At 47.9% G+C, this 25,752-nt stretch overlaps 3 protein-coding genes across 7 annotated transcripts in view; 1 reads left to right on the top strand and 2 right to left on the bottom strand.

The window, feature by feature from the left end:
* Positions 1–11,485, top strand: part of ppfia4 (PTPRF interacting protein alpha 4) — a 42,885-nt gene extending 31,400 nt beyond the window's left edge. For 2 of the 4 annotated variants that reach the window (XM_053867477.1, XM_053867480.1), the window contains 17 exons: positions 935–1,131; positions 2,311–2,539; positions 2,606–2,641; positions 2,712–2,833; positions 4,230–4,342; positions 4,432–4,513; positions 4,598–4,679; positions 5,232–5,432; positions 6,797–6,859; positions 7,142–7,168; positions 7,301–7,476; positions 7,574–7,671; positions 8,009–8,184; positions 8,773–8,841; positions 8,919–9,105; positions 9,202–9,299; positions 9,798–11,485. In XM_053867477.1, coding sequence (XP_053723452.1) covers positions 935–1,131; positions 2,311–2,539; positions 2,606–2,641; positions 2,712–2,833; positions 4,230–4,342; positions 4,432–4,513; positions 4,598–4,679; positions 5,232–5,432; positions 6,797–6,859; positions 7,142–7,168; positions 7,301–7,476; positions 7,574–7,671; positions 8,009–8,184; positions 8,773–8,841; positions 8,919–9,105; positions 9,202–9,260 — 1,917 coding nt within the window. In that variant the 3' untranslated portion in view covers positions 9,261–9,299; positions 9,798–11,485. The remainder of the gene's footprint in view (positions 1–934; positions 1,132–2,310; positions 2,540–2,605; positions 2,642–2,711; positions 2,834–4,229; positions 4,343–4,431; positions 4,514–4,597; positions 4,680–5,231; positions 5,433–6,796; positions 6,860–7,141; positions 7,169–7,300; positions 7,477–7,573; positions 7,672–8,008; positions 8,185–8,772; positions 8,842–8,918; positions 9,106–9,201; positions 9,300–9,797) is intronic. The other 2 variants (XM_053867478.1, XM_053867479.1) reach the window with 2 other exon arrangements.
* A 690-nt stretch (positions 11,486–12,175) lies between these two features.
* myog (myogenin) lies at positions 12,176–13,632 on the bottom strand. The gene is made up of 3 exons (XM_053867998.1): positions 12,996–13,632; positions 12,759–12,858; positions 12,176–12,685 (listed from the first exon to the last, which is right to left on the bottom strand). Exons 1-3 carry the CDS (start codon positions 13,527–13,529, stop codon positions 12,576–12,578), a joined length of 744 nt encoding a protein of 247 aa, XP_053723973.1. The 5' UTR covers positions 13,530–13,632; the 3' UTR covers positions 12,176–12,575.
* A 6,161-nt stretch (positions 13,633–19,793) lies between these two features.
* Positions 19,794–25,640, bottom strand: mdm4 (MDM4 regulator of p53). Of its 2 annotated transcripts, none has more exons than XM_053869075.1 (11): positions 25,476–25,640; positions 25,078–25,165; positions 24,775–24,849; positions 24,566–24,699; positions 24,436–24,485; positions 24,048–24,112; positions 23,044–23,140; positions 22,818–22,978; positions 22,558–22,740; positions 22,261–22,323; positions 19,794–22,189 (listed from the first exon to the last, which is right to left on the bottom strand). In XM_053869075.1, exons 2-11 carry the CDS (start codon positions 25,147–25,149, stop codon positions 21,635–21,637), a joined length of 1,455 nt encoding a protein of 484 aa, XP_053725050.1. In that variant the 5' UTR covers positions 25,150–25,165; positions 25,476–25,640; the 3' UTR covers positions 19,794–21,634. The 2 variants fall into 2 exon arrangements, with proteins under 2 accessions (XP_053725050.1, XP_053725049.1); XM_053869074.1 differs by having other exon boundaries at positions 19,899–22,189; positions 22,261–22,329.
* Positions 25,641–25,752: the final 112 nt, after the last annotated feature.

The following is a 25,752-nucleotide window of genomic DNA, read 5'->3' as shown; positions in this document are numbered from 1 at the left end:
GCTTCAGCTGCTGTCAAACAGCCGCATCTCACTGCACGCAAACTCTATACTTGGAGGTTAAAAGCCCCACTTCCTCTTCTGGCCACCGTCCTGGATGCACGCTTTGTTGTTTAGTTCCTGCTTCAGTGGGCCGGAGGACAGTGACATCAAAATGATTCAAAATAAACTTCTAACCATGAGAGGGGGAGGTTTTCAGTTTATTACCGGGGAAACAATCGGTTCTCTCTCTCTTTCTCACTTCCGCTTCTGCCTTTGATGACACTTCTGTGTCGCCTAATGAGTGTGTTGTTCATGCACAAACACACACAACAGGTGTTAAACTCCATGAAACTCTGAACTAACAAGCTGGAATCACCTCTGGTCTGATACAAAGCAGAGGAGGTGGGCGGGCCTGAGCTGCACAGTGTGCTTCGCTCTCCTAACCTGTCACTCGCCACGACTCCAGACAGGGAGAACTTTATGAGCCAGTCACTTTAAAACAGATCATCAAGATGATGAGGGAGCTACTGCATCATGGAGAGGAGGAGTTCAGCATTTGAAACATATGAGTGACTCAGGAAAGTTGGATTTGGTGTTTGATTCCAAGTGCGATTCCACCTGTCAAGGAGGACCGGGTAAAATGTGCAACATCAAAGTCAGATTACTCTCCTCATATCTATGCTGTGGAGAAATCCTGGGGAGGACCATGTTGACTCCTTCATGCTTCTTGGAAAGTAGGCTGTGCTGTTCTGTCACAGGTTACTTTGACACATGACATGAGGGTCGGCAGACAGACTAGCAACCCAACCGTTGCAGGCTCCACAGAGCTGAGGTGCACTGTTCTTGGTTATGGAGTCCATTCATGAAGAAAGTCAGTTCAGAAACTGCACCAAGTGCTGCTCTTGAACATCACTGGTTGTAATCTTTGTTCTGACGTCTGTCCTGTTGCACTCAGGTGTGCGCCGTGTTCGGGCAGGACTACCCTTCACTGCGCGGCAGCGTCAGTCACCTCCTGGGCAGCGACATGGAGGCGGAGTCTGACATGGACGACGACGTCAGCTCGGCGCTGCTGTCGCCCAGCGGTCAGTCAGACGCCCAGACTCTGGCTCTGATGCTGCAGGAGCAGCTCGACGCTATCAATGAAGAGATCAGGTGACAGAGCGCAGGCACTCCTGATCACACACTGCAACAGAGGAAATATGGGCCGCGCTCATACCAGATAAGAGGATAAGATGTTTGATGGGGATGTAATTTGACTTAAGCATTGTCATCCTTATCAGGGAGGATAGCTGCACATTTAGTCATCATTGTTATTACATTACTATTACCAGTCACTCAAACTTTAAGAGGATAAAGTGAAACCAGATGTTTGGTGAGGAATAACTAATGTTATATCTGTTCCTACCAAAAGATCAATAAAGTTATCTACATGTATCTTATTGCTATATATATATGACAAGTCAACTGGTTATAAAGCAACATTCCTGGTAACACTGAAAGCTTTTTTTCAGAAATGTCAAGCTAATTTGAAAAAAACAATTTTCAAAAGTCATTAAGTCAAATAAGGTGATTTTACTTATCTTCCTTCAGTTATATTTATGTTGTCAAAGTGGGTGACGCAATGACAGCGCGAGGAGGAAGTGGGAGATGATCCGACTCATTCCCTCTTTAACAGGGTCAATGCATCGCGTCAACTTGTCTGTTTGTCATTTTAGGAAGCGGCGACATGCCAGACACAACTCCCCAATTACATTATCCAGACCTGGACTGGGACTCAACCCAATGGTTGCCGTTGAAAAAACACAAACAGTGACACATAGGGCAGAAAAAGATCTTATCTCTCACCAGCAGGGAACCAGACAAGGCAGAGGGGAGGAAGGAGAGGGGTCCCAGTGATGTCTGTGAAGCATCAGAGAGAAATAAACAGCAGTTAAATGAAGGCATGTTTGTCCAAGTCGAAGCCTGTTCACACCCAATTTGGATTTTTGACTTTTGTAATTCAGCACACACTACTTTATTAGCTCCATATTGTCAGTTTCAGTATGGCTGCTTTCCATCACATACTAGTTCGCATCTAATTTTAATGTTCGTTTCATGCCTAGTGTACATGCATTACAAAACGTTTGTATTTTTGTGTACTGTATATGCCTTTATGTTCAGAATTTTTGCACTTGGTCCAATTTCTCCAGACACTGGAGACTGTTTTTTCCTCTAAAGTCAACTTACTTTTTAAAAACTTTTTTTTTTTTTTGTAAATATACTTTAACAGTAGTGAAAAAGAGTATGAACAAACTGCAGAGCCACAAGCTCATCGGACCACTGGTGTTGCAGGATGATCCAGGTGGAGAGAGAGTCAGCTGACCTGCGCTCCGACGAGATCGAGTCTCGGGTGAACAGCGGGAGCATGGACGGACTGAACGTGACCCTTCGACCCCGAGCCCTACCCACCTCTGCCACCGCACAATCCCTGGCGTCCTCCTCCTCCCCACCCACCAGCGGCCACTCGACACCCAAGCACCACTCACGCAACACCAGCCACCACCTGGGCATCATGACTCTGGTCAGTCACACACAAACATCCTCGTCTCATCGCCGGCGACATTAACGTTGCATTTGATCCCCACAGCCGAGCGACCTGAGGAAACACCGCAGGAAAGTGGCGGTGAGTTCGCCCCAGGTCGCATCAGTTTGGTTTCAGTCACAGCGACACTAAACTCCTGTTCTTCTTCCAGTCGCCAGTTGAGGTTGACAAAGCAACAATCAAGTGCGAGACGTCGCCGCCGTCATCGCCACGCAGTTTACGACTGGAAACCAACTTTGCTCAGTTTACAGGAAGTCTGGAAGATGGACGCGGGTGAGCAGCATCTTTTAGTCAGAATTCGTGTTCGATGTTGAAAGAGAGGATCGGCCACTCACGACACTCGACCAGGCCCACGTGACACATGTCAGCTTGACCTAAAAAGCATCTGCAGACGTGCATCATGAGAATTCTTCATCACACACAGCTTGAGAAGTATTCCATCCACTTCATACTTGTCGCATCCCAAACTGTCATTGCTTAAAGCATCACATGTCCCACACCACTCTAATGAAAGTGATGAAAAACCTATCTAATGGAATCATGTTTCAGAATCAGAATCAGCTTTATAGCCAATGTCAGTGACGGTCCCACCAACTAGGAAAGGGCTTTGATACATCGTGCAATAATGAACAAAAAAAAATAAGGATTAATTTTAAATAAATAAAAAAATAGCCTGTGGGCAAAGAATTCCCCCCAAAGCCCTTCTGTTTGTGTTTTCAGCTTTTTCCAAACTGAGGTTTTCATCCTGTTTCACAACATGAACATTAGCCAAGTCATGACCAGATCTATACATCATTTTCTGGTGTTCGCTTGGGTGGTTATACTGCAGCAGATCATTGGAACGTAGTATCACTGTACCTATTTCAGTGTCTCGAGATAATGCTACAGTTTTTAAAAGAATTAATGTTAACGTTATATGATGACAATAAGCCATGAACATTGACTATTTTGCACACATTACAAAGAGAGATTTTTTGTTTCTTTGAAATCAATATTTGTCAAGTATCGACCGTTACTCTATTATATTGGTAGCTGTTTCAAAAACAAGAGACAGACCGAATGCAACTTAGTAGTCTTTGGGACTGTCAATAAATTGTGTTCAGATGTTGCACAACAATAACTGTAACACTCGACACAAGAGAAGCTGCACTTATCAAAACAGTGGTTTGTAGGTATACACGTGTTCTCATTTGCTCTTGGCAAATATCAAGAACTGAACATACTGTCAGTGCAGGATCCGGGATAGCTACCGTGTTGGTTCTGCGCACGTGCGGGAGTGTTACACACTTGATGACGTCACTAAAGTTCGCCCACAGGGATAAATGTCAGTACAGGATCTGGTATTGGTCCATTGTTTCTATTTTATTTTTTTTAATTTTTTAAATAAAATTGTTCAAAGCAATCACAAGCACTGACTGAAAAAAGTGCCACAATGCAGTGAACAGGACAAGAACAGCAGGACTTTGTTGACTGACTTTGTATCTTACACATATTACTACTGTTAAAGGAGTCATCAGTAATTGTACCATGGGTCATATCAATCGTCAGCAATTTGCCTTTTCTTTTTGTGAATTTCAAGCAGCAGGTTCCGAAAATCACAAATGAGTTTGTTATTTATATTCTATATATACCATTTATATGCATTTATATTGTCATCATTTTTACACAGCAAGCAGAAGAAAGGCATCAAGTCCTCCATCGGACGCTTGTTTGGGAAGAAGGAAAAAGGACGATTGGAGCAGACGCTGGTCAGGGAAGGCCAGCCTCTGCAGGCGCTCACAGGTCAGACACACACGTTCTCACACACACACAAGTTTGTATTTAGATCTTTGTTAGGACAGGAAGAGTAACTGTGCAGTCATGTGTCCCAGACCTGGAAATGAACATCGGTGACACGATGACTCTGGGTAAACTGGGCACCCAGGCTGAGAGGGATCGCCGCATGAAGAAAAAGTAAAGTCCCCCATCTGCATAATAAAGACTCATGAGTCACTGACCCATTTTCTTTACTCATTGTATTTTTAACGTTCCTGTAAGACATGAGCTGCTTGAGGAGGCGAGGAAAAGAGGACTGCCGTTCGCCCAGTGGGATGGTCCCACCGTCGTCTCCTGGCTGGAGGTAATCTCTCCGTCCTCTTAACATGACTCCGATAATCCCACATCACCTCACTCAGGATAGATGTGGATTCTGACAAAACATCCTTAACAAACAAGAGTAGATCCCATTTCTCATCAGTAGGTAGCTCGCAACACGTGTCTCTGTTCTAACTGTGACTCGCGTTGTGGCTGCTGGGACGCACATCGGCTTAAACCTGATGCAGAGGTTGGTCAAAGGTCAGACAAGTGGGGTCAAAGGCCAAGCATCAGGTGTGGCTCAGCCTGGCACTTATTCAGTGGGCGTCAGTGTTGTGAAAGTGAATTGTGACTGGTAAAATAAAAGTAGTAACATGAGTTTATATCAGGGAACTAGAGTGTATTTCAGGGTTTCGTCACTTAAATACCCACATTCATGAACAAAAAACAAAGCAGAAGTTGGAGAAAGTTATGTTCAAGCACTTGGCAAAGACCAACTCGAAGCCCACACTTTGTTCTTTGGAGGATCAGCTTGATCTGAGGAAGATGTGATGTTGCTGTGATGTGGTCACGACTCTAACGCTGTCTCTTGTACCAGCTGTGGGTGGGGATGCCGGCCTGGTACGTGGCCGCCTGTCGTGCCAATGTGAAGAGCGGAGCCATCATGTCCGCCCTGTCCGACACTGAGATCCAGCGGGAGATCGGCATCAGCAACCCTCTGCACCGACTCAAACTCCGTCTGGCCATCCAGGAGATGGTGTCCCTCACCAGCCCGTCCGCTCCGCTCACGTCCAGAACGGTAGGCACATTTGCAGTCGGGAACTGACAAAGCAGCTGCTGGATGAGCTTCTTTAAACTTCAGTATCTCATATTTCATCTTTTAAATGATGATTTCCACATTGGTGTCAAGACATCCTCAATGCCACTGTGCGCGTGTAATACAGGTATTACAGCAATGCAGGCGTGATGCTGAAGTAAAAGACAGGGAAATATGTTGCATTGTTTCAGGGAATACAACTGGTTGATTGTAATACCACTGAGCAGCCCAGGAAGACTCCCAGGAAGTTGGAACACAATCTCAAGAGTCATTTCAAAATAAAGACTTTTTGAAAATAATGCTTAATAACTGGTGTGAATCCATGGTGATATTCCAGAATACTCCAAAATATTATCACAAATTCCAGTTATTCATTCAAGTGCATGATTTGCAAAGGGCTTTTGTTTTGAAATGACACATGGTACAAGCAGTCTGCTGTCTTCCTGGGGTGCTTTCTTTTAAGTCTACAGCTGTGGCAAAACAATGAGTAGTGTTTCCTAAAACAACTCAACAATGTTCCATATATTTAACTTTGAAAGCAGCATGACCTGCAATACACACACACTGTAGCATTGAGGACTTGCATTTTGGTTGTGACAGCGTGACTTAAAAGAGCCAGCATTTAAAATCTTGCAAAGATTATACATATATAAAGTTAAAATATCACGCAACGTTGCGTATTAAATCAGTAACATTATTTTAATATTAATATTTTGAAACAAACACTATAATCATATGGCTTTGGTATTTCGTGACGCCTGTTTTCCGCCTGTAGATAGAGGTTGTTTGTTTGGAATATTAGTCAGCTCCAGTTCCGAAGGTTTGTCATTGCATCATACTCTCAGTGTTGCTCAAGGATTATTTAAATAATTTAGCAATGATGTTTTCTGATGAAAAAAATCCAATGTTGAAGCGATTTTCATCCATAATCGTCATGATAACAATTCACCGACACTGAAGAGAGATTTGCTTCCACGCATGATGTGGTCGGCCCCACATCCGTCTGACAATATTGAGATTTGTTCGTTCAAGTCGAGATGCTTCTGGTGATCTGATGTGTGTAATGGCAAGCTAATGCTGCAATGAGACTGAAGCCCACCAGTGACTTCTGTTGTGTCCCTCTGCTGCCATGATCTGCATGGGGTTCTGTGTGAACTGACACATAAATAGCAACACGTACGTTAGCTCAGAGCTACCTGCTTGAAATACACTCCCTCCCTTGGCATCGGTCAACATGTTTGTCTGTGTGAGTTTGTGTGTGTGTGCGAAAGCCTGTGGGGTTCCGCATGTGTTAAACAACACTGGGTGTGTTTCTGTGCCCGGATGTGTTCTCGTCCTCTGAACAGTCCTCCGGAAATGTGTGGGTGACTCATGAAGAGATGGAGAACCTGGCGTCATCCACTAAAGCGGTCAGTACCATCTGGGTGCTCCCCTCCTCTCCAGCTCACACACTCACACCGTCCCCTTCACACTCAGAGGAGTCCCCCCTCACCAGCCCGCCCTCGCACAAACTGACTTATTCTTAGTGGTCACCTGCACGTGGATGTTCGTGTCCTGTGGTCGTGTGATATGCGTCACATTAACCCATCAATAGCCTAGAGAGTTAAGGTGACACTGGATGTGCTTGTGTTTGACCTGTGTGTTTCTTACGAATGTGTGTGTGTGTATTTCTTCGCCATGCTGCCGCTCAGGTGAATGAGGAGGGCAGCTGGGCTCAGGTGAGACACTTGCTTTACCTTTCAAGATGTGTACTTTCTTCTGAATTAATCTGCGCGTGATACAATTGAAAGAGTCCTTTACGTTAAAGAAAACAATGGTCTGTCAGTCATCGTCGCTCTCTTGCCGTTCAGACACTGGCGTATGGCGACATGAACCACGAGTGGATCGGAAACGAGTGGCTGCCCAGTCTGGGTCTACCTCAGTACCGCTCTTACTTCATGGAGTGTCTGGTGGACGCGCGCATGCTGGACCATCTGACCAAGAAGGACTTGAGGAGTCACCTCAAGATGGTGGACAGCTTTCATAGGTCAGTGATGGCAGCTGCTCCATCACTGTGCTCTTTCTTTCATCTGTCTGTGAGCGCCATTAGCAATGGAGATGAGAAAACCGTGTGTGTGTGTCAGGGCCAGTCTGCAGTACGGGATCATGTGCTTGAAGAGGATCAACTACGACAGGAAGGACTTGGAGCGTCGGAGAGAAGACAGCCAGCACGATATGAAAGGTGCGGGAGAGTTTGATGTAGCTCACAGACACACGAACATGGACCCGCACACCCTCCCGCGACGCCCTTTGACCTTGGGTTCTGTACGTGAACTTGATTCAGCTGTTGCTCAAATCAAAATGCTGCCCTGTTTAGACACACACCGCCTGTTGCAGTTTGGAAAGCTGGCTGACAGCTGTTCTTTCGACGAACAAAGGGAGTGTGCCAGTGGCTCGACACTATGTGGCCATGCACACTATCTCTTTATCTCTCTCCGGAGCCATCGTGCCGCAGTTGCTGTCCTTCGTATTCTCTGTGACGTGGCGCTACCATTTCCTACTATCGATTTCCTCTTCAGATGTGCTGGTCTGGACCAATGAGCAAGTCATCCACTGGGTCCAGTCCATCGGTCTGAGGGAGTACTGTGGCAACCTGTTGGAGAGCGGCGTCCACGGGGCCCTGCTGTCGCTGGACGAGACCTTCGACTACAGCAGCCTCGCACTCATCCTGCAGATCCCTATGCAGAACACACAGGTGAACCTAGAGGAAACTCACACTCTGGGGCAGAGGTGTCAAACTCCAGGGGCCAAGAGTGGAGACACAGTCCGAGTCGCAGGTGGAATGATTGAACTGTGTGTGGCCTGCAAGCCTCCAACTGGGAATACGAGTGGAGACAGCCTCAGTTTTGATCACAGCAGTAGTTATAGCTCAGCTCTTCTTCGTGCTTAGTGTCGACCCACTGTTCATTCTCCAGCACCTCCGCAGCACCCGATACATTCACTAGCTTCATCTGCACCAAGCTTCTTTCAAGACTCCAGATAAATGATTTGACTATGATAAATTCTTTTACTCTATAGATTATCGATGATCTACAAAGCAACTGGCCTGGACTCTTGTGACAATGGTTTCAGTTGATATTTGACCTGACTATGAAGCTCTTCAGGCCACGTACTAAGGCTGTGAGTTGGTCACACGTTCTCCAGAGAGTTATTTTACTGTCACTCGCTTTGGAGAACTGTGTGAGGAGGCAGTGCCTGCAAACCTCTTCACATCCTTCCTCACGTTAGGTGTGAAGCCGTGTGCAGACATCAATCGTTTGAGCATTGTGTGTTTTTGTTTCAGGCACGGCAGGTTCTGGAGCGGGAGTTCAACAACCTGTTAGCTCTGGGGACCGACCGACGACTGGAGGAGGTGCTTCTTCGTCTGAAACCGGAGAGCTTTTGTTCTAAAGACCTCTTTCACTGCAGAATCAACCTCTGTGTTGACAGGGTGGAGACGACAAGTCTTTCCGGCGCTCTCCTTCATGGAGGAAGAGGTTCCGGGCGCGTGAGGGCGGCACCGGGCTGGGGATGATGGCTGGCTCCATGGAGACGCTTCCAGCTGGTTTCCGCATGCCCTCGATGTCACTTCCTCCTTCGGTCCATTTGATGTCCAAGAAGCAACTCCAGCCTGAAGGTCTGCTGCACGGCTGATGTTCTAACCCTTTCTGGGCTTGTTCTGGCTGACTAACTGCATGTCGCATCTCTCTCTGCCACGCCGCGCTCTCACTAGCTCCGCCCCCAACGCCGCCAAGACTCGACCCGTCTGCAGTGCGGACCTACTCATGCTAACTCCTCTCTGCTAACTAACAGCAGCGTTAATGTGAACAGGTGAGTGAGAGTCAGAGATCATGTCTGATGCGAGTGAAGAGCATCTTCAGGAGTGTTCAGGTGAGAGGTGGAGCTCCTGCCTCTCCTCTAAGAGAGAGTGATGCTAGGACCCCAGCTGTTTCCGGCATTACACCAACAGCATCAGTCCTTGGCAACTGGCTCCGGACCCAGGACAGGAGGTTTAGGTGGAGAGGGAAGTCTGCCCCCCCCCCCTTGATCCAACCTCAGATCAGTGCTAGAAGACACCTGACATCACGGATGACAAGGCAAAGTGATCCAATAAAGACAAGCATGTCAGACGTGGTCGACCTGACTAACTATCATGTGATGCTGCTGGTCAGAGGACGCACCCACCGTAGCGTTCAGCAGTACCAGGGGGTGGCGCTGGGCAGTCGGACCCAACCGGGAAGCATGATGTTTCAGCATCCATCCGATATAGTGATCTCAGCAGACGTGTTGTAACGTTCTTCTCTCCGTCTGTCTTTCTTCTTCCTCCAGTGCATTCTCATTACCTGTACGGACACATGCTCGCGGCCTTTTGAGAGTGACATGCCAAATCAGCGGGCCCGGTGGTGGTGGGCGGAGCGCCATCCTCTCACTCGAGCCCTTCACCTTTTACTACGGACATGTGCAATACAGAGGTGGACGGAGACCTCTGACCTGTTGAACTGCGAGATTGTGACGCTCAGCTGCGCTCGCTACTGTCGAGGAGCCCAGCCCCTCCCTCCCCCAATGCCCCCAGTAGCCTTGTCGTGGTGTCGTGCTCCCGTTCTCCTCCGTGGGGTTTCAACCTTGTTCTAATCGTCTGAAAGGGAGCGGCCAACTTCCCCTCCAGAGGGGGCGCCAGAAGAGAGCGGCACGTGGACAAAGCGATGCGCTCACCGCACATGGCCTCTCATACGGTTATGCAAGGTATTCCTGGGTTATTGTACATACCAAATGATGACATATGTTTTTTATATTAAAAAAAAAAAATATATATATATATATATTGGGAATATATACGGAAAATACTATATGACTGCTGTACGAACCCCAATATTCAATCGTGACTGTTCTCCTCCCTCCTGCTATCTTTCTTTCTCTCACTGTGTCGGGCTGTTTGTGTGTTTTGCCGTAAGTGTGTGTGTGTGTGACTCGTTGGTGAAATGGACTCACAAGAAGCGTGTTTCTTTATGGACTCCTCCCAGGATGGTGGGTCCAAATTCAGAATCCTCTCCCCCTCCTCTTCTTTTGATGCCGTGTAGCGCTCCTCTCTTCACCTCTCGCCTTCCGTCCGACACTATGTAGCCTAGCGTAGAGAGATCCTTTAATATGAAGTGTGAAGTGTGTGTGAACGTCCAACTCCGGCCGCGTGAACTTGGTAGCTTCTCTTTGAACTTTATTTCCAATTCAACTGCTGCTCAACACAAACCAATGAATTCCACTGAAACTGCTCCGAGTGACAGGTGTTCCTCTCCAGTCGTGTTCCTCTCCAGTCGTGTTCCATTCCGTTGCTGTGGAAACCAGCCGTTGAATGGCGACCACTCTTGGCTTCCTGACGCCTCAGCCGACCAGAACACAGCGTGTGAGCCAGCGAGCTGCGCGATGGCCGTACAATCGATTCCGTTTGTCATTTGACGATTTTTTTTTTGTCCGAGGTGTTTAAGGTGTAATGTGCTATGTGGCAGCTACGAGTACTGTGTCTTTATTCCAGGTGTGAAACTATGCTGACATATCAAGATTTTATGATTTGGCTATTTAAAGAAGTGTACTGTATTTATGACTCTATATAGACATGAGTAAAGTTGTTTTTTAAAAACTCATGTGGTGGACTTTTTCCTCCAGCGCTGAAACCTGATGAGTTATTCTGGTACTTGCGTTTTTTGTTTATCCACAGACACTCACTTTCTTTACAGAGATGCAGTTTTCCAAGATGTCTGTATGTGCAGTGAAGCTCAGTATAGTTACAGTGGCTGAGAAGAACACATTTACAAGTTGACAACGTAAACTCGTAAACTAGTCAACTAATATTTCCTGGGTTTGTAAGCGTATTTCCAGGTTTGTAAATATGATTTCACAGTTTGTTTTAACATCTTTCTGCATTTAGTCGACTCCCATGGTGGTCTCCCTCGAATGGTACTAGTGGAATATTCCAGCAACCACTTCTGCTGGAAACACATTTACAAACTCTGAAAACATATTTACATATTTACTTGGAAAGACGCTAACAAACTCAGGAAAAAAAAAATGTTTGAAATGATGCAAATTTGTTTCAGACTTTGTCAGTTTGAAAAGTTACATGTGTGTTGTTTTGCGTGTCAGCTTATCTTCTCATGAAACAGAGATCAAAAAATGCTCAAGATATAACAAGGGAATAAACTCACACATTTATCATGTTGTAATTTACATTTCAGCGTTTTTGTTTTTCTGTTTCAATGCTCAGCTGAGAGAGTCTTTCTTTTAAATATATTTTCAATTTATTTCACAGAGTTAAAAAAATAAAACAGTAATTGAATGTTTTTCTAGAGATAGAAAACAGAAAAAAAAAAGATCAGAGCTAAACAAATATTGACGGGAAATAAAATCAAACATTCTGTAGTAAAGTTTCTTTTTTGGGTGCGGGGAATTTATTTATTTTCTATTCGTTATTATTCTTTTTTTAACATTGTTATTATTATTATTATTTTGAATTTTATGCATGTGTGAAATTCAACTATTTAACTTAAAAATGTGAAAGGAAACCGGTAACCAATGACCACCTCCTGTCGACAACTCGCACACGACTTATTGAAAATTGTCTTTATTTCCAGGATTGGACAGAAAATAACTTTATTCCAAAAAATCTAAAATACACAACAATCTTAGATATAAAAGTCAAAAATAAGTTAGCAAAAAATAGAAAATAAAATAAGAAAACCACTCTGTAGAAAAGGGAACGTATTTACATCACTAGCATTAAATTAAGCAGGTTCTTGGTCAAATCTGCTCTGGAACATATTGGCCCCACAAGTACACTTTGTAAGCATAGAGGAACACACACAAACACAAACATTTGGGAGAGGACTGGAAAGTTAAATTAAGTCAGGAGGCGGGGCAGGTTCTGTCACTCCTCTGTGGTTCTGTCCGGATTGGTTGGAATAACAAGGAGTTCATGCAAAGTGAGTGTCCAGTGGGAGGACCGGAATCGTGACAGCTGACCCTCGAAGGACTTTGGTGGCGTCAATGTACATGATGGGAGCGTTTGGATAAGACAAGACTTTGTTTCCAATCAGGGGTCGTGGCGGTCTGATGGGCTCATTTGGGAATGTCCACTGGAAAGGCTCCGTCTGCAGCGATTCCGTCCACGATGGAGGTCAGGCTCTGCAGGTTGCCATGTTCCGGAGAGTCAGCGGCGCTCAAGAGGTCTACGGAGAGGACCTCGTGAGTGACAGGATCAAAGATGGCCGCCGGCGGTCAGCCGTCGGGGTGTCTACTCACCCTCGCTGCTGTAGCTCTGGGTGCACTGCTCCGGGGTGCTGCTCCACTCGGGGCTGCTGCAGCAGGTGCTGCCTGAGCTGGGCTCGCTTGACGACGACACCTGTTGCCATGGAGACACACAAGTTGCTGTCAGTCACTCTGTGTTATGACACGACACACCCTGGGTGAGACTGAGCGGAGGAAGCATGCGACCCGGTAGCGCTTAGTCGAAGTATCGATCTCACTCTGGCTACTCACTCTGGGCTGGGTCGGGCTGGGTCGGTAGTGAATCCCTTGCTGTCCCGACTCTGTATCCTGCTGGTTGAGCGAGGACACCAGGGCCTGGAGTCTCTCGATGTACTGGATGGCGCTTCGCAAGATTTCCACTTTGGGCAGCCGCTGGTTGGGGTTCATCAGCGTGCTCCTCTTCAGAGCGTCAAACGCCTCGTTCACCTTCTTCAGACGCCGCTTCTCTCGGAGCGTGGCGGCTCTCCGGCGGTCCATGGTCACCGTCTTGCGCTTGCACAGCTTGCAGGCCCACGGCAGGCACTGACCCGGGCAGTGGGGCTCGGACTGCGGCGACAGACTCGACGGAGAGGGTTTGTCTTCGGCTCCCGTCCCACCGACCCCGACGCCTCCAGACAGACCTCCACACAGCCCCATCACGGAGCTGCGGTCCTGATAGCCCGTCTGGTCGAAGGTCCCCGGAAGGCGCGAGGGGAAGTAGCTGTCCCCGCCTTCGTAGAAGCGCTGGTCGGGGAAGAAGTACGGGTTGGTCTCGAAAAGCTCCATGCTGGACAGGTCTGGGGTAGATGAGTCCCTCTCTGAAGTGTGGCGGTCTCCGGTCCTGCTGCCTCTCTGCTGGAGCGGACGTGTGTGCACTGGTCTTGGTCAGAGTTTGTGATGAGTGGAGGACGTGTGGAGAACAACTGGCGTGGAGCAACTGTAGGCTGGCATTTAAACCCCTCGCCTGCTCCAGGATCAGTGGGTTAAATTTAGCACGAGCCCCCAGAAACCCGACACGACGTTTAGCTGTTGCTGCACATCTCTGTTGGCCCCGCTCTCCAGGGCTTTATGGCCCAACTGTGTACTTGTGTCCACGTGTGCCCGTGTGTCTCCAGAGAGCGGGTGCGACACAGAGGCCTCGGACTCGCCGGAGATCGCTTCGGATCAAAGGTGTTTGTCTTAATGAGCTAATCCCAGAGTAGTGTCTCTGTTCTTGAAATCATCCAACCCCCCCACAGGAGATGGACTGGGGACAGAACCTAAGGGGACAGCTGTCACTTTGCTCGCCAACCTGTCTGTGGTCCCACAGTGGTCGGTCAAAACTTGGTCCACACCTGAGCACAGCAAAGCCCTGTTTGACCGTCCGCCTTGTGACCGGAAACCTTTTATATCACCACATTCATATCTACTTACTTGTGGTTACAGGCTGAAGAAAGTGACCTTGAGAGCCAAAGAATCCAGACGAGCCTGAGCCGCAGCGAGCGCTCTCCCGTTACGTGAGCAGGCCGGGCTCCGTTCTTGGATGTCCGGGCTCCTTCACAGAGTTATCTTTGCCACCAGGTGATAATCCTTCCAGGACATGTCTCACCACACGCTGGTGACAACACAGTGTGTCTGACACAACCGCCTCTCTGCTGCATGAACTCAGTCAGAGTTGGTTGGTGGTTTGAAAACAGAGCTCAGTGGTCCTCCTCTGGAGCTGCTCTCAAACATCACCTCACACTTTGGCAATTTTCCTGGTTCATGGAGGACCGACAGAGAAGATTCATTTAACAGCATCCATTCTCTGGAGGCTCTGTTCAAGCTACTTTGTTGAGAAGTAAAACTGTTCTGGGTGAATGGATTCAGTCGCTCAAATGCGACATAATGTAGTAGTGAACAGCAGAGTATGGTATACTGAGGTAGCAAAGCCCAATAAAGTAGCATTGTACAGTTTAATACAGTGTTGCTTGGAGTTGTACAGCACTGTATCGTACTGCATGATAGAAGTATTGTGCAGTATACAGTGGTGGTGTATGGTATGGAGTGGTGAAGTTAGGTTTAACAGAGACCCTTTTAATTCCTTGGCTCTTGTTTTACCCGCAGCCCTTGAGCAGAGCGCTGTGACCTGCTGCTCACACCTGCCGCCATAAGTCTTATTATCCCTGTCTTTTTACTTTCAGTTTCCTCAACACTATGTCTCTGGTGAAGAAGATCGCAGGACACTTTCAATGAATTGACTGAGTCCGACTCATGACTGGAACACTGAACTTCAGAGACTTTTAAAGAAAATTCCCACCAAGACATTCACCTGCTGACACACGTTGTTTCTCTCCTGGACGCGATTCACTGCTGCTCCTGCTGATGCTTCTCTGTCGTCCGTTATTTTTACGATAATTGTTACGTTGACTAGTTAGGACTTATGAAGCAAGTGTCACACGAACACACATGATAACGCTGAACAATGGACCCTGACTCCTTCAGTCCTGATCAAGTCGCCGGACACAGTCACCCGCAACTCATGACATGGAGGCTGAGCAGAGCAGAAAGCAGCAGTGAAAAGTGAAAGTGAACCTTGTCAGTCAAGGGTCAGTCGACGTGTGTTCAGAGTTGTGATTGTCCCTTCCCTCAAAGAGAAATGTTTATGCATGTAAATTGATCCGAATGATGAAGGTGCAGGGGAAGGACAGAGTGTGACGGGCCCTCGGCTCTCATCACTATTTGAAGGGCTCAGATGAAACAAGGATGCTCTCGACTGAAGCTTCTTCGTAGTTCCTCCATGAAGCAGTGAAACTCTAGATATGGAGACTGTTTCAGCCCATGACGCTTGCTAGCTTGGTCAGTGTGGCAGGCAACTCTGTTGGATGTTGTACAGCAGTGAGCGGACTGTTGTCCAACACCTGATTCGGGTCCTGTTTTGGGTCCCGTCTTTGCTTCCTAAAGTCTCAGGACACACTCTCTGGCTTTGCTCCTGACTGGTGTCATGCAGCTCAAACCCAAGTTTGGCGATTGCAATGGTCAAATGCTGGCACGGGTCAGGCTGTCAGGTTAGCCTGTGACGGATCGTCACTGATGGTGCAGCGAGCACAAAGAGGCCTGTGTGGGTCGCAGCCACAGCCGGGGAGGAGGGTGAGGGGGGTGAGGAGGGGGTCAGCAGTGTGTCACAGTCACTCACAACCCTCTGTCATCTTAACCCATTGTCAGCAGAACTGGAGAAGTGTGTGTGCGTGTGGAGTCGTGGCACACGTGGGTCTCGCTTGAGGAACAAGTTCTCGGCTCAGCATACTGAAGTGGCCTCTTGACAGTACGGGAGCACACGCCGACTAGATCGGTCACTGATCACAGCATCAACTCTCAAGCCTTGTTCGGTCCAGCGGACCTGACCGTGAAGGTGGGCCGGGCTCATGTGTCCGAGGAGAGAAGTGCTGCAAAATCTGTTTCAGAAGCTGTTTTGGAGAGAAAGGACACACTGAGGGAGCAAGGTTCTGACCAGTTGGGGTGACCTCTGACCTCTGACTACAGGCAAAAATATACACACTCTCGTTTATATAATGGAGAAATGGCTGCAGTCCAGTGGGTCTTTGGTCAGAGGGATTGAGGGAGATGAGCTGTCTCTCTGAGAGGAACACATGCAGACCTGTGCTAATGTCAGTCAACACAAACACACACAACATCTTATCTTCAATGAAGGCTCAGGTTCAGACCCGGGACACGTTGGAGAGATCATGTCTCTGGGCCTGGGTGCCTCGGCTGCTGCCCCCGCGACCTGACTGAAGAAACGATAAAAATCCCAAGGCAACTGTTGCAGAGGAAACTACACACTTGAATCGTCAGTGACAGACTCATAGGGTCGGAGTCAGGGTTACTATACAATATCATGACTAAGGCTGGAAGCAGAGCCATTTTAATGTGAAAGTGCTGAAGGACACACAGTGACTGTGACACACAGTTTGACAGAGGGAGGTTTTTACGATCACATGAAGCTTTTCTGTCCGCATAGAAATGAGCCTCATGAGTGAACCTGAAAGCGTGTCACTGTCGCCATGGAAACAGGAGAACCATAGAAGTCAGTCTCAGCACCGCTGGGTTCAGGGTGGAGGCATTTCACCATGGAGGTCTGGACTCACTGGGAGAACTACTAGGAGTCTTGGGAGAGGACCAGCCTGGAGATGGTTCCGCTCATATGTTGCTTCAGAGCTGCTCCTCTGACACCGTGATAATCTAGATTACATCAACACACTCCTGCTCTCGTTGTCAAGTAGATTTCTCCCGGAAATGTTTGAGTCCAACCTTGAGAAGAGCCACTGATCTTTGAGAGGACATCACACCAGATTTGCTGTGAGACCTGCTGAGATCACAAGGAAGTAATCTGATGTAATCTAGGTTTAGTCTACAGGAAATGAACGGGAGTCAAAGTGCCGTCCTCTGAAGTGATGGAAACATGCCTGTGTGTATGTGTGTGTGTGTGAGTGTCAGGACTTGCCCTGTCACTGCAACACTGCTCCACTTCTCCTCAGTGACAAGCAGCAGCACATTGCAGGACAGCTGAGTGGAAGGGGGGAGGAGAGGGTGGGGGTTCAGGCCTAGTCACCGCAGGTTAGCCTCAAGATCACCGCTGTCACCCGAGCGCAGTCGGGAAATCTCAGATATGTAAGAGGAGAATAACAAAACAGGAATGGAGGAGTGTGGATTAAAGATCGGACTCGTCCATCCGCTGACCCGCAACCAGACTACGAGTTGTGGACTTGTTTCAGTGTGTTGTGTCATCATGAACATCAACAAGCCGTTTATCAATATAAAAACCTTCATCACAAGTTTAATTTCTTTTTATTTTGGGCAGTTTTCCACTTTCGAGCCGACTGAAGGAACGTTTATTGATACTGTATTTGCGTGTGATGACCTTTGAACTTTGGCAGCGAGAGCTAAATCTGAGGTCCCAAGTTTTGTGAGTATCTTTTGCCAAATTGACAAAGTCAGAACCGGTCATTAAAAGTTGGGGAAACAAAGGAAAGCGAGGATGATGTTGTTCTATAAAGCACAACTTCAGCCTCAATACAATAATGGGAAAGTGTAGTCCGTTCATCAACCGCACCAAACTATGAGCTCATTGACCATCACCTGAGACAAAGCTCTGCTTCTCATTCCACATGAGGCGCTCGATGACTCAGATGGTGAAAATGAAATTCAGCTCCTTGTGACCTCTGAAGGGTTTGGAGAGTGATGGTGGTGAACCCTCTCCTGAGGGTCACTTCACCAACAGAAACTAGAGCTGAGGAACCAAAACAGGTTTCAGAAGAATGAAGAGCTTTGAGAACGGTGCCACCATTTATGTGAGAAGTTAGTGACCTCCCAACACTGTGATGAAGAACAAATCAAAAGGCAGAGCTCTTCTTTTCTGAAGCTAGGAGAGTTGGTATCTGGAGGGAGGGAAAACCTGAACATCTTTGCTGAGACCACCACCTCCTCAACCTGATCTCAAACAAGTGGAGGTCTTGGGGAGGCTCAGGGTGATGGACCTGGAGGCACATGGAATCCGGCGTCAGCATCAGGGTTGGTCCGGTAGCCTCTCCACATGGAGGTCTCTCCGGTAGGAAACAGTAGTTCTGGGCCCGGCCCGTGTTCACTGGGCTTTTATCGCGGTGTAATCCCGACAACAAACAGGACGGGCGGCATGTGCGAGTGCAGCTGTCGCAGTCTTAGTGCAAGTGGTGTCATGTTCACTCACAGGAATGGGCTGAGCCTCCCAGCAATCCGCTGCCCTTCCCATCGCCGGCATCTCTCTCGCCGCCATCGCGCTCATACCAACATACATAACCCACTTCCCACTAACCACCTCTGAAGTGACTCAGTCCAGGAGGGAACCGGTCCAGCCTCACCAGAACCCATGATGGCACTGAGCCTGAACCAATACCTGGTACCCAACCCAATCCCTGATTCCAAACCGGACCCCTGAACCACAGCCTCACCAGCTCTTTGAAGAAGATGTGAAGACCACACCCTGATTTCTTGGACTCCCCTCGATAATGTGCTCAGCGAAGGAGGCAGATCTGGGATTGAAGGTCCTTCTGAGGTCAAACCTACCTTCACTGAACCCTGAACCAAAACTTTATTGACAAAGAAAACATTTCACTGATATTAAAAGACTCGAACAAAACTCCCCGCAAAATCCCCCAGTTTGTTTTGCTCTGGTTCCATTGACCTTCTCTGTGTCAGCGCAGGGACAAATTTAGCAACCTGGTCTCTCCAGTGACCAAATAGTCGGACACAACAGAGAATGTATGTGTGTGTGAGTGGAGGTGAGAATGGAAAGGGCTGGGCAGCACAGATTCAGTTACAAATATCCAGACACACACGCAGAAGAAAGTAAACACGCTGCGAATCACCGTCACTGAGGAATTTCCGTGAGACGACAGGAAGTGGCCGACAAACCTTGAAATGTGATTGGTCCTCACGAGGTCAGCAGAAAAACAGGATTAAAAGACACAATCTTTTACTGCCCCGTTGCTGTTGGTTGCACTTGACAAGAATATGGCTCCATCCCCACTGTTCTGTAGGATGAAGAGAAACGGTGCTCCTGGCTTGCTGGGACTACAATAAAGCCGGTTAACTAGTTAGTCAGATCTCACAATTCAAGATTTTTTTTCTTTTCCATGACAATATTCCTGAACAAAATCTAACCCTGACCACTCTTCCACCTGACCTGGTTCACAGTGTTACGCTCTCACGTTTCCTCTATCCACTGTTGACGTTGTCTATTGTCTGCTGTCCATTTTCTTTGTGAGATTTTGGTGAAATTTGTGTCACAGTCAAGGCGGATCTCTCGCCACAGACACTGTGGGCGGCGCTGTCCCCGTCATGAGGGATAAAGAGAGAATGGGCAAAGTTATTATTGGAAGTTGGAAGGGATGTGTTGTCGCCATGGAAACATGCAGATCCACCCTCAGTCTCATGGCGTTCAGGAGCACATTGGTGTCGATTGGACCCTCACCCCAATTAACAGCTGTGATCCCAAAATTAAATACTTTCTGAATTTATTTTTAGGGTCAACATTAAGGCAGGGACGTGATGTGTCAAGTGGTGAAGACACACCGCTGATGTGTGAAGCAGCTCAGAGGACGATGGTGTCTCCTCCACTAGATGGCGCGCTATCAGCTCATTCATTCAAATTACTTCAGTTAATAGTTCAAAAGAAAACACAGATGAGAATTACTTTATTCTATACATGCTGTACACAAGCAACGAAAAATAGCATCTCAATAGAAGCCAATATTTAATAGATAATTGCTCTATATTAGTCGAGGACAAGAAAATGAATTCATCTATGAAACAATGGCAGTTTTGAGTTTGAAAAGCAAATTGTAGGGACAGAAAACAACATTTCAGAATACAGAATTGTGAGAGTAAAAGTTCATTTCTCAGTTTAATTTCTTTTACTTGACTTTGACTGTGGGCCTGGTCAGGGTCACGCAGCACCGAGGGTTGGGCAGCGGCCTCTGCGCGGCTGGTCAGCAGCAAGAGAGAACCAATGGTGGTAAAGAAGCTCCAGGCGAAGCCTTCTGTAACTAAGAAGCCACTCCACAACTGAAGTGAAAGTCAGTCCTTTGAATAATGTGGCGAGAAGTCAGGAGCACAAGGTCAAATGAAGGACATGATCATCACATCCACTTCTTACACAACAGAAAACATGGTGCCTTTTCAGGCTCCCAATTGTTCAGCAAAACAATTAAACCAACTCCACATCCTAAAATAGCCGGCGGCTCAGCGCCACGAGTCCCAACAAAGGAGAGACTGAGGAGTGAGCCACAGGTGCTGGACTCCCGTCCTGACACGCGACAGCTGCACTGCCACACAAGCACTTACTCGGGGATCAAGCCGACCATCTCAGACACACACAGGGAAAAAATGTATTGCTTTCCAAACGCCACCAAAAAGAAAAGACAAGCGCATAGATGTAGCGAGGAAACCTCGTCAGAGAAGCAGCAGCAAGGTGAGCGCTAGGCGGCGCCACGGCAGGAAACATGCGATATATTTCACTACATATAATTCTCTAAGGCAGCTGTCACTCAGCTTTATGAGCCTTCTCGTCACCTAGTGGCAGAAAGAATAAGTACAAGTCAATCGCTGTATGACAACGCAAAACATCTGCTGCAGTACAACACAACCTTCCAATAAATCGTCACATGGCAGTGAAACGCTTCAGTCGACCCTTCAACTCCAAAAATAATATAGCATCCACTTAAAATATCTCCATAACTTTACAATGATGCCTTTTTAATATCAAGTGCAGCGTTGCAGCTTCATTACAGGTAAAACTCAACCATAAATAAAAATCAGTTGACTGTCATATCGAGAGATTAAATACCTTCCTGGAGGAACACGTCCAAAGCACCAACAGTCACTGGATTAACTCGCCGTTGCTCCTCAAAGACGCTTCAAAGTCACATGAATTAGCTGCACTATCCTGCGGTGAGAGGAAAGGTGTGTGATACATTCACTTGTTTATCAACACAGAGAGGCGGGGGGCTTTTACAGGTCAACACAGGGACAGGCTGTGCACCTGGCATTTGGCAAGGCAGGACAATAGAGGAACCACAGGAAGGATGATCTAAATAAATACCTCCATAACACAAGGGCACCACTGCACTCTGCTAGTTCTAACAAACATCACCGCCGCGACCAAAGGATCACAGCCAAGCTCACATGGACACCAACATTCCAGAGTGAAGCGTCTCCTGGATGAGAGGTTCCTCTGCGCCTGCAGTTATCTTGTTGAAGTCTTGTTCCCGGTGACAGAGAGAACCAAGGGCACCGATGCATCTGTTGAGGTCCATGTGAGCAGAGCCGTGATACGGGAGGCAGCAAACCAAGTGCCAGACTGGGAGCCGTCTGAAGTGGCAGCGACAGTCACTTTTTCAGACCACGTAAATCTTGATGACATTCTGAATGATCTTCCCACAGCCAGGGCAGGGAGCCTGGAACTTGTGAAGCCGTCGGGCACATGGGAAGCAGGTCTGCAGGTGAGCCGTGCGTCCGTGGATAATGTTACCGTTGCGGGGACGCACGCGGCACAGCCGGCAGGGTTCCAGCAGCGCCTCCGGTCTCATCTCCACCTCCATCCCCAGGAGTTCCTGGCTCTCCCCACCTGACAGGGCTTCATCCTTGGAGAAGCCGCGGGGAACTTTGTCTTTGCTCGCCCCCATAGTGGGCAGTGGCCGGTCCGCCGTGGAGTGGGAAGGCAGGATGACCGGGTCGGAGACCGTCCGGCTGCAGTCTGGGACGTCTATGCCTCCATCACTGTCGTCGTCCTCGTCGCGTGCCAGGCTGCAGGCTGGAATGTCGGGTACCGAGAGGGAGTGGGAAAGCCGGGGGACATCTTTGTACCAGTTCTTTCGGAGAGCCCAGCAGCGGACGCAGTACTTCTGCTGAAGGGCGTTGTACTTCTTGCACTCCGTACACTGCCAAGCATCCTGAGGATGACGGGGACTTTTTAGGAAGATTCAGGAGTATCGACTTAAGGATCAGCAAAGATGTGACTGACTTGTGTGGAGATTTCCGTGTCGGTGTCGTCGCTCAAACACTGAGAGTCCTCGTCCTGCTCCTCCTGCATCTGACAGTGAACATCAACACTTAATGCAGCTGTTCACAAGCTCAGCGAGGAAGACAGGTCTGACTCATGGGAAGTGGAGTTAAGTGTTCTAAACGGCAATAATTTGTCTGATAAAAGTGATCACGATAAAAGGACGCACGGGTCACAGCTCATGAAAGAATTCCTTCACAAAACCAGACCCGGCACAAAGACAATTCTTTCAGACAAGAAATCTGAGAAAGCTCTTGCCTCTCGATCGGTCTTCTCCTCCTTCCCCACGAAATCTTCCTCCTCAGGCAGAGCCTCCGCTTCTCCTCCACTTCCTTCCTCCAGCGCAGCCTCTTTCATTTCCACACTCACCTGCTCACTGTCACCTTCCGTCAGGAACCAAAGATCATCGGTGGTGTCGGACACGATGGCCGTGTCCTCCTCCTGAGCAGGAGATAACCGACACATCAGGCAGAGTGACTCTCCCAGGGTAAACAGTAACCACGTCACCCAACACGGACCTGGTTGGTATGAATGTCCGTGGAGCCGTTGCTCCTTCGGCTGTAGTTACTGCGGAGATTACCCAGAAACCACCAGGGCAGGCCGGAGAGGTCCCATTCATCTAAAGTCACATCCAACTTGGGTCGTTTACAGGCCGACCGTGGAAGACCCTCAAGTGAGTCTGGGGAGGGACCAAGTTCTTGAGAATGTGGGAGCCATGGACGGCGACCAGCGGCACTTACTTACCGTCGTCCGGCTCTCTCGGTCGTCTCTGGGAAGGGGTCTGCAGGAAAGGCCCGTGGCTGCCTCCTCGCTGACCTGCCTTTCCCAGACCTCCACATGTCTATAAATGGAGGGAAGTGAGAGAAGACACATTAGTACACAGAGCCACAACTGCTTTCTTGGAGGATTTGCAGCCCCGTTTCAGTGACGCCCCGGAGAAGATCATGGCAGTAGCTGGGAAAGACACAGTTGATGGACAGTTGGGAAAGAGACAGGCATGAAACCTGATTGGATGAAAGTCCGAATTGGTTCAACAACACATCTGAATCCTTGGGCAACAATTTCAGTAGAATTAACCCCAGCACCTTGACATCAGTGCGAAAGACGACGCCATCTTTCGACTGGACATATCAGGGGCTGGCTGAAGCCGAAACTCATAAGTAAGAATGAGTGAAATAGACCTGAGGATATGCACACACTTTAATTTATCTTTAGAGTTAGAGTTGCATTTGCTGGTATAACTATGATTTAAAATCAGAAACAAGTCAGCTGGCATTTTGACTTGGATTGTCGAGAAGGATTTGGGAGAAGGAAGACAGGACGTGGGAGCAGTGGAGAAAGTTGGCGGTGTGATGAGGGTCAGTGTGGCGGAGTTTGTTTGACCGGAGCTGCAATCCCCCAGGACAGAGAAGAGAACTCTGACAGACAGAGACAGTGACTCTGCCCACCCCGGCCCCTGAGTGGAGCTAGTGAGCAGCACAAAGGTGCCCGAGCCTCCATCCAGCTAGACCCAGGACGGGGTTGTACAGAGACGGTGCCACTCTGTACAGATGCACACTAGAGAAGGCGGCAGCCCCTGAAACCTCCCACCACACACACACACACGTGTGCGCAGTTTCATTGCCAATTTCAGTTACACGCGCTCAGGTGGCGTTTTTTTATTTTTTTTCTCCATGATCGCAGTGTGTGCGTCGAGGCGAGGAATGCCATGGGCTCCGTTTCTTCTCAGCACCATGTTTGGGTTTTACCTGACCACGATCCTCCACTCCGCCATCTACACACTCACGGCCCACAGAAAGATTCTCTGCAGCGTCTGCATTTCAGATAAAACACAGTAACAGAAAAAGAACACCCCCACCCTTTAATAATGGCACAAACACACACTAGTTAACCAAGGCCCACTTCAGTGTGGCTCTAACAGAGGCTACAGCTGGTTGATCAGATTCCCGTTAGTCCGGTGACGGACAGATCGAGTCAAATTCCCTCGCTCACCTACCATGGTTTTGATGTCATGCATTCCACAAACTTCAGTGCAGTGATAAGGGGAAGTGTTAAAACTAATATCAAAGAACTAAACACCTCTGTGGAGCTTCACAAAAACCAGCAGAGTTTACAGGACAGAGAACCGACACATACCAGGACCAGCAGGAGCTGCCAAGTACTTCTTCAACATCTCATACACAGGGCTGCAACAAAAACAGTTGGACTTCCTCAAATACTCAGCCCTCATTCACATGATTCACAGTGTTTGTGTCACAAAACACACCTGGGGTTTTTCACCGAGAAGCTCTCCACCTCCAGCAGCTCTCCCAGCGGGTCGTCCTGGCAGTGAACGATGTGCTGCCTCTGCTTGTCATACAGCTGCTTGCCCATGATGTACTGACCCAAATAGTGCATCACCTGCACACAGTGTTTTTCCAAGTGTAAAAACACTGAGACCCGTCTCAACTCACGTCCCTTGAATTCTTCACGCACCTCTTTGAGAGTGAAAACTTCTTCCTTGGCTCCAGCAACCCGAAGTATCTGCAGAAGCGGAGCCTTGGGTTTCACCTGTAACATTTGAGGTAAAGTCATTGGTTTGATTATATCCTAAATCTTTATATCTAGACTGTATGCTAGAGCAAGAGGACGGAGACACAACTGTTTGCACTACTAATGTTTTTTATATGTACCATAAACATTACAAATGGATTATTTTCTCATTAACTTCTGGAGAAGGAGACTTGCATTCAAGCTTGAGAGTCTCTTAAAGCGCCCTGAGAGAACTGCAAACTGTACCTGGTTTCCATCTCCTGGAGGAGTTCTGCATGTTGAGAGTGCAGGAGGCGCCTCGCCTGGTATGGAGCTCATAATAAAGGAGGGACGTCTGCAATAAAACACAATTCACCGCAACTGAATATATCATGAAAATAAAACTGAAACCAGATGCTCAGAGGTTCACGTCCATCAGAATACAAATACCGCACTTCAACGCATAAATTCCGTTCACGGCTATGGACGACAACAACAAGTGAAACACGTAAAATAAGATCAAAAACAGCAACTACGCGCGCCAGACTTGCATCACCTTGCCAGCAGATAACTGACAGCTGCGTTACCAGGCTACTTCCATCGTGTTACCCAACGCCACCGAGCCGTTCCGATATGAACAAAAAGCTCGATTCAAAGAGACTCACCGTTATCGAAAGACATAACTTTAACTCCGCATCAGTATAATGTGCATAACGAAACATTAAAAGTGAAGACACCTTCTACATATTTTGCACAGTTACTAAAAAATGTGCGACGCCAGCAACTGACAGCTACAACTTGCTAAGCTAAGTTCAAAACGATCGCTTTGTTCGACTTCCGCAAGTCACTGGCGAGTAGCGCCCCCCAGTGTTCAGTGGGGAAATGTTTTAAAAGACAGGAAAGCATGACTTGCTCAAAATAATGTGACCGAGGAACCTAAAA

This window comes from Synchiropus splendidus, chromosome 6 (assembly GCF_027744825.2).
Source record: "Synchiropus splendidus isolate RoL2022-P1 chromosome 6, RoL_Sspl_1.0, whole genome shotgun sequence".
Classification (NCBI taxonomy): domain Eukaryota; kingdom Metazoa; phylum Chordata; class Actinopteri; order Syngnathiformes; family Callionymidae; genus Synchiropus; species Synchiropus splendidus.
This window is presented reverse-complemented; position numbering and strand designations above follow the sequence as displayed.

What these genes read in the sequence shown, in the direction of transcription:
- mdm4 (XM_053869074.1), bottom strand. Translation starts at nt 25,149, where the DNA reads ATGAGCTCCATACCAGGCGAGGCGCCTCCTGCACTCTCAACATGCAGA. An exon ending in CTCCAGGAGATGGAAACCAG is followed by an intron (nt 24,850 to 25,077) that starts GTACAGTTTGCA and finishes CAAATGTTACAG; the next exon opens with GTGAAACCCAAGGCTCCGCT. An exon ending in AAGTTTTCACTCTCAAAGAG is followed by an intron (nt 24,700 to 24,774) that starts GTGCGTGAAGAA and finishes CACTGTGTGCAG; the next exon opens with GTGATGCACTATTTGGGTCA.
- myog (XM_053867998.1), bottom strand. Translation starts at nt 13,529, where the DNA reads ATGGAGCTTTTCGAGACCAACCCGTACTTCTTCCCCGACCAGCGCTTC. An exon ending in CCAGCCCGACCCAGCCCAGA is followed by an intron (nt 12,859 to 12,995) that starts GTGAGTAGCCAG and finishes CCATGGCAACAG; the next exon opens with GTGTCGTCGTCAAGCGAGCC. An exon ending in CCAGAGCTACAGCAGCGAGG is followed by an intron (nt 12,686 to 12,758) that starts GTGAGTAGACAC and finishes TCCTCTCCGTAG; the next exon opens with ACCTCTTGAGCGCCGCTGAC.